Here is a 7699-nt window from a genome sequence, read left to right as displayed (position 1 = left end):
CGTGTGATGTGCCTGTGCGGTACAAAAGACATCAACGGGCTCGAGCTGCTACGAATTTCTAACTTTCCTCTTACTTTCAATAACGTTGTAAAATATTATGATATACAATCATATAATTATTGCCTCCTTTTTAAGTTAATTCGTTTATGTTACTTTTTAACGAATTGAATATTTATAAAATTTGATATTAAAGAAAGAAGATTGCTAATTAATGTATCTATTAGGTACTTAATAATAGAATGTTTGATTTTCTAAATGTTATTAATAATCGATATGTATTATACCTAATTATTTTTATTTCTAAGCTTTACTTGCACTCACCTAGGTTAGAGCTTAACACTGGATTACATATAATGTCATGTGTAAATACATATATATTGATAAAAACTAGCTCGATAACTCGTGAATGTATTAACCCAGTAGTAATTTTAACCTAGATCTGTGTGAGTGTTCTTCAGTAATGTAAAAGTGAGAATAAAATCGATAAAACTTGTACCTAAAGACATATTTTTTTGTCTCTCTTATAATTTATAAACTTTTTATAGTTACTACACTGAGTTTATACATTGAGGAATATTATCATAGCCGATTTTATACGGTTTTAAACCATCTAGATCCTAGGTCATCTGTTTGTGATACTTTACCGTCGCTCTGGAACGCTCCTGCGGCTCCCCGGCGATGCCGATGTGACGTCACAATAGCACAAGCTGACAGAACACACAATCGGATCTACTCGAGTTTATGTTATTTCTTTGAAACATCACAATTCACAATAGACCATTGTCCGCGTAAAGCTCCTACGGGCTAGAAGACTTTTTCAAATTTTAAAACTTTTAGGAATTCCACAGCTCGTTCTATTGTCGCGTGATTTACTGCTGCCGTGCTGCGTCTAAACAATTACTGTTTTGTTCTTCTGCAGAAGAAACTCGTAAGATCAAAGTTGCAGAATTCCCGTTTCTCAGGGCTTTTAATACTGTGACAGACTCACTTTAATAATGAATTTGAATATATATAATAATTAATCGTGAAAGCGGTAAGTTATAATTATTAAGTTATAATACACGAGTATGCTAACTCGTGTATAACATTACTAGTGCTCTGTCATCGCAACAGAATATTTGCTAAATATTTTATTTTTATTTATATTATTATAGGAAAATATCATACACGAGAATGAGTCATACGATATACATGATAGCATAGCATTTCGCAGGCGGAGGCACTAGATAGGAAATAAAACAACAATATCCAGACATTAAAATTTATTAAGTACCGACAGATCTGCGGCGGCAAGCATTGCCGGGTTACACGGTGTGGAGCGGTGTGGGGCGGTGTCGCAACACGTCACCGAAACATAATATAATCGCACAGCTACAATTCGCACGGCACATGCACACTCAGCGTATTCCCGCTGTACCAGTGTGACCAGTGTCGCGTCAGTACAGGGCCGATCGGGAGCCGGCGGCTTTCGGGGATATACACTGGAAATACACTGAGTATACAAATCGCACAGCAGTTCGCGACAGCGGACAGATCTGTCTCTAACACTAACACTAGCTAATCGAATCTTAAGTACGAGGCCGGCCCGCTCCGAGCGAGCGTGCTCCCGATGCGCGACGCCCGCTCGGAGGCGGCCGGCGACGAATTTCGCCTAATGCTAAATTAACATTAAAATAAGAGCTCGCCGGTTAGTCGCTGGGTGGAAAGGAAACACATCGTCGTTGACCTGTCTGGTTTTACTGAACTGAATTTAACAAATCGGGTAACATAAACTCTTCGATGCTCTTATTGTATATACCTTAAGTTCACGTAACTCTCTACTTAACGATCTATCTGCGAATTACTATTACATCATGATTGAAATGAACATTTCGAATTGATTATTTACAAGTTACCGTTACGAATATGACGACAAAATATTAATTTATAAATAATTATTCGACGGCAGAGGGAGGGGGCGGCGGGGCGCCTCGGTCCGGGCGCGGGAAGTAAATTGTCACGAATCACAATATAATATAATATATAATATAATATATAAAGGCATACTATGAGGTAACGTGTGGGACCCGGCGGCCCCGGAGCGGCCCGCGCCCTCTGCTTCACAACACGTTTATCGTATGAGGTAGTTTTTCACTATATGTATTATTATATTATTGCTATAGAATTCTTTATGATATAATAAATTTATTCAACGTCATAGATTCGCGTCGTTTGTAAATATAATATACAAAATGTAAACGGGTCCTATGTTCGCTATCAATTTTGTAAAATGTATTATCGTTATTAATAAATATTATCTATAATATTATCGTAGATGTAGAATATCGTACTCCTAACCGTTGGTAACTATCGGTTACGTATATTATATGATATGGTAACAATATAACAAACACGGGACTACAATAGATTCGCTATGTTCATATATTTACTTGTACATCTGTTCCTGGGCAGTACGTAGGTGTATATGTGCGACGAGCGCCGTAACAATTATAATTTATGATATGAAATTTCATTAAAGTCGACATTGAGGTAGATCGTGTTACTATAATTTGTATAAAAATATTGCATTAATATACTCAACATTAAAATTAACGGATATGATTGCACGCTTATAATATATACTTAATTTGTGGAAATAATGAGTCAACACATAATATAAAGAGAGGAAACGATACAATGCTAGTACTAGATGTAATACTAGAGGCGATGTCGAATATATTATAAATAATGAGGAATCGACCCAACACAAAAACTGATCGTATGCTCGTGGATAACATCGAAATACTGACGAAATACATCGACAGGCTGATTAGTAAATTCAGATCACAACCGATTATCAAATTATAAACAAATAACAACAAACCAACGTAAGCCATCGTACAGTCAATTTTTGGGTCTATATATTTACAGTCCACTAATAATTAAAATAATATCTAACTTTTACTATACAGAAACATTTACATTTATCGTTAAATTATTGCTAAAGAATTTTATTAATTTTATTCTACGTTCATACTGGGAAAAACTTACAATCGTTTTATTGCGCTTCGCGTCTTTTATTTGGCATTGTTTCGGAAGACAGCTTTGCTACTACTAACGAAACAGGAATGTAACTAAATTCGACCAATAACACAATGGTAACTCTCGTCTCAACACTTCAACTGAATGGAAGCACCTACGTCGTCAAAACAATTCGCAAGAAAATAATTCCCGACAGCACAATGCCCCAACGAAAACGCATCCTCATCGTAATAACATAACATAACACTGACAAAACATAATAATACTACGTTTACCCCGCGGTAAAGTCTTCGCTACTAAATATTATATCGTCGGCTAGATATGGTCGCGCTAGGTTACCTTATACAATTCTGATATGAAATTGAATATGTAATATATTAATAATACCTGGCATTTGTCCCGTAATAAAATTATTTACAAAAATTATCCTACGTAAGTTTCGAAATACACACATACTTTATAAACATTAACAATATGCAAACATTTAACTAAAACCCTCCTAAGTCACAATTATACCTAATCATAAAAGGAAAATTGGAAACGATCTGGTCTAAGTCTATGATAAAGTCGGGATATGAATATGTAAAAATGATATGGAGCGCGTGTGCGCGCGCAGGCGTCGTCCGCGCCGAGTGCTCGCACGTTCGACGCCCAGACGCCAGACATTTAAAGTCACCTTGCTCGGAGGCAAGGTTAGATCGAATGAACAACAGAGAAAAAACAAAACCGGCGGACTGAACGCATTTTTCTACAAGGAAATAACATATCTATAACGAAACGCTCCGGCGCGGCGCGGCGTAAACGAGAAACGATATCGCGACGATACATCGGGGACGAGACGGGGCGCGACCTACGACATGGACGACATGGACGAGCGCATAATCTTTTTCTTGTGCGTCTCGAAATGTTTCATCATGTGGTCCTGGCGGATGAAGCCCTTCCCGCAGTGCTTGCAGGAGAAGGGCTTAGAGCCTGAGTGCAGACACATGTGCCGGCGCAGGTCGGTCTTGTGGTTGAACGACTTGGGGCACTCGGGGCACTTGAAGGGCTTGTCGTGCGCGTGCTTCAGGTAGTGGGTCTCGTAGGTCGCGCCGTCGGGGAAGCGCTTGCCACAGCGGTCGCACTTGAACGGCTTGGCGCCCGAGTGGAAGGTCTTGTTGTGCTGCGTGAGGTAGCACGCCTTGTTGAACAGCTTATCGCACTCGAGACACTTGTGCACCACGTCGGCGGCGGCCTTCTTGAGGCTGCGCTCGGCGAGGGCCGGACCCGACTTGTTGTTGTTCTGCTCGGAGCCGGCGCTCTCCGGCCGGCTCGGTGATGTCATCTCGCTGTCCCCGTAGTTCTCTTTGTTCGCGTAATCTATCAGATTTTCGATTTTTTCTATTTTTAGAATTTGTATTAAGCCGTTTTTGGTGTTGAGAAGATTGTCGTTTTTTAGAGATTTGTCGTCGATCGTATACGAAATGTACTGATGACAGTTTTTTACGTTATCTAGATAGCCGGTGTACACGTTGTCCTTGACCGATTTCGAAATTATATTAAGGTCGTAGCCTATGTTCTGCGTTCCTACGTCGACGGCACTTTGAAAACCGCCGACGGAATTGCTGTAAATGAAGCTGCCGATGGTGTCATCGGCGATGAATTGACCCCCCACGTTAGGCTTTATGACGTTGTCGAATCTCTGGGTGTGAAACTGGGAGAAGCTCGGCAGCCTGCCACCATCGGGCTGCGCGAGAGTCTCCTGCTTCAGTATCTTCACCACTTCGGGTGAGCATTCACCAGAAGTAGCTGGACTGGCTATAAGCTGGCTGTTGATAACCGTATCCGTAACGTGGGGGGCAATCCCGTTTGGGTAGCTCGGTGCTATACTCTGCTGAAAATTCTGATTTATAAATAACTGGGGCGTGGGGCTCGGCGCCGGAGCTCCCAAAGGATCCGTAGACCTCGGACTGTAGGGGTTGACACCCAAATGACTGAACGGGGGCAACGGATGCGCCGTAAGCGCCGGCGTATTCTGCGTTAGCACCGGGGTTATAATATTGCTGGTCGACACTGAAAGCAGGTCCCTCATATGGTGGTTTGGGGCAGAGGGACCTGCTTCCCCGTTTGGGGGATTCGAACTAATTGTGACCCCCTTTGACCCGATGTGCCCGTCCACGATCAATCCCGGCGGCTGACTACCTATATTGATCGGATGCGACCCTACCTGATGTTGCAAGGAGTGATTAGCTAAAGGATTATTAGAGAAATTATTTTCTATGTTACCCTGCGAGAGATGAGCGTACTGGGACTTTGACTGGAGAGCGGCGACGCGGTGCGAGCGCTCGAAGGTCTGCGCGGCGTAGGGCGACTGCAGGCCGGCGTCGTCGCCTCGGCTGTCGTCGGGTGCAGGGCTACGCGTGTTGGACTCGCCGCTCTGCTGTTGACCGCGGTTCTGCAGCGAATCGCGACTCGGGTGATGGTGGGTCGATATGGGCATGGTTGCCGGGTCCGGCTGCCCTGACGACCTCACGGCGTTCTTATGGAGTGTGGTGTTGTAGTGCCTCTTCAGGTGACCGGAGCTCGTGAACCACTTGTTGCAGGCCGTGCAGTTGTACGTTTTTGGTCTCCTAGCTTCGTTTGATTTCCAGTTCGCCCCCTTGCTGCCGATGGAGGGCAGCGCGGAGGAGGGATTCGGGGGCTGCGTGCTCGTGATCTGGGGCGGGTTCGGTGAGTCATAGGGTCGGTAGGGCGGCTTCAGGTCCGACGCGTTCGACCCGACTGCGGCGCCGGGGTAGTCGCCGAGCGGGGGCATCTGCACGCCGGGATACAGCTTCTGATCGACGTGCAGGAACGGCTTTTGATCGCCGTGAACCGGCATGAACTTGTCCTGCGAGTAGCCGAACTTTTGTTCGCCGTGAAACATCTTCGCGTCGGCCGGGTAACTCTTCTGTTCCGCGAACATCTTTTGATCTTTGAACAGCGAAATATCCCCGTTGACTTGGGGGCTGCTGTACAGCTTCGTCTCCCACGGCATTAGCGGCACGGTGCGCGTATTACTCTCGCGCACTTGGGAGGAGCTCTCGTCGTAGGACGTGTTCGGCGTCTCGCCCTCGTTGCCCTGGTAGACAACCTTGTGCGAGTCTAGATCTAGTATATCGGACGACTCCTCCTGCTCCTCTTTGATTTTATCATTCTGAAAGGAGCCGGTGTTGTTGTACTGCTTCGGGGGAAACTGCTGGAAGGCGAGCGGTACGGAGTTGGGGCCACCGCCGCCCCCCGCGTGGGCGGAGTTGCAGTGCTCGTTGAGCTGGACGACGGAGTCGCACACGTAGCCGCACTTGTCGCACTGGTTGGGCGACGGCGACGGCGTCGGCTGGTTGAGCGGCTGCCCGTAGATAGGGCTCGACGACGACACCTGCGATACCCGTTCCTGCATGTTGTACGGATGGAAGCGGTTGGCCTGCTTGTACTCCTGGTTGTAGGAGGGCTCCCAACTCAGCTGATCGGCGGGGGCGGCGGAGAAGCCGGTGTGCTGGAAGCCGCCAGCGTACTGGGTACCTGGCGAGAAGGAGGTCTGGTCGGCGTTCTGGTAGGGCGAGGGCGCGCTGTGGTAGCTCTGCGGGGTGGCGGGGTGAGGGAACTGTGCGGACGTCTCCGGGGTCGCCCGCTGCTGGAACTCGGGGCTGGGTTTGGTGATCATCTCGCTGGAGTCCGCCGGCGCCGTCACCGTCGTCTCGCTCCTCACTTTGGCGCCGTTGTTATTCTCGGTATCATTCTGGCCATTCTGCGCGCCCCACTTCACGTAGAGGTTCTCCTTGTGGTACTGGAGATGGACATCCAGGGACTCGCCGGAGTCCAGGTAGAGGTTGCAGACCTTGCAGTGGTAGTCTCTCGATGTCAGCGTCGACGAGACGGCGCTGCCGCTTGCCATTTAACTCTGACCGACCGGCGAACACCGTCTTCTCCAGCGAAAAAAAAATGAATACGTATGGCCGGCGGCGTCGCGGGACATGGGAGTGGTGGTGTCAGCCGGCGCGGGGTAGACTCATGCCGGGGGCGGTCGCGGCATGGGCGGCCACGTGCGCGCCGTAAACACTGCCCGCCGCCCGAGACCAGCCTCAAAACAAACTCCACCGTATGCACCGCCGGGCACTCGACACCGCACTGTCTATATTTACTAAAAATACTATCGTGTCCTCTTAAACTATCGTCACTTAATCGAGATCATTTTAGTTTAAAAGTGTACTAAGTTAATCACAGGTCGTATGGCAATGTTTACTCGGCACTCGTTTATCGAAGACGTAGCGTGAGCGGTCGCGGTAGAGTGGCGGGCGGCCGCGGCGAACGTTTAGTAACAACTGACGGCCTTCCCGAAGTCGCCTACGGGGGCATGACTTCAATAACAATTCGCAACGTCCCCTCCACGCCGCGAGAGCGAGCGAGAACGGCGCGTGATGAAGTTATCGCTCCTTCGTCCTTTTGTGGATCCTTGGCGGGCGAGCGGGGAGCGCGGCGGGGGGCTGTGCGGGGCGCGGGCGGGGAGCGGGGCAGCTTCTACTCTTTCTCAAAATTGAAATGCCCGGTCGAAATGTCCGGTGCGGCGAGCGAGCGGGACAACGCTATAACTCCGCCCCGCTCGCACTCGCGGCGACCGCGCGCCCCCCCGCTCCCCGCTCGTTCCCCCGCCACCCGCCAC

The 7699-nt window shown here is 47.6% G+C and overlaps 1 protein-coding gene across 1 annotated transcript; it reads right to left on the bottom strand.

The window, feature by feature from the left end:
* Nucleotides 1–1253: 1253 nt before the first annotated feature.
* On the bottom strand, nt 1254–7347 carry LOC121738990. Its single transcript, XM_042131290.1, has one exon. It carries the CDS (start codon nt 6932–6934, stop codon nt 3872–3874), a length of 3063 nt encoding a protein of 1020 aa, XP_041987224.1. The 5' UTR covers nt 6935–7347; the 3' UTR covers nt 1254–3871.
* Between the last annotated feature and the right edge of the window lie 352 nt (nt 7348–7699).

Source organism: Aricia agestis, chromosome Z (genome assembly GCF_905147365.1).
Source record: "Aricia agestis chromosome Z, ilAriAges1.1, whole genome shotgun sequence".
NCBI lineage: Eukaryota > Metazoa > Arthropoda > Insecta > Lepidoptera > Lycaenidae > Aricia > Aricia agestis.
The sequence above is the reverse complement of the archived record's forward strand: the minus strand, read 5'-3'. Positions and strand labels throughout refer to the sequence as shown.

What these genes read in the sequence shown, in the direction of transcription:
- LOC121738990 (XM_042131290.1), bottom strand. Translation starts at nt 6,934, where the DNA reads ATGGCAAGCGGCAGCGCCGTCTCGTCGACGCTGACATCGAGAGACTAC.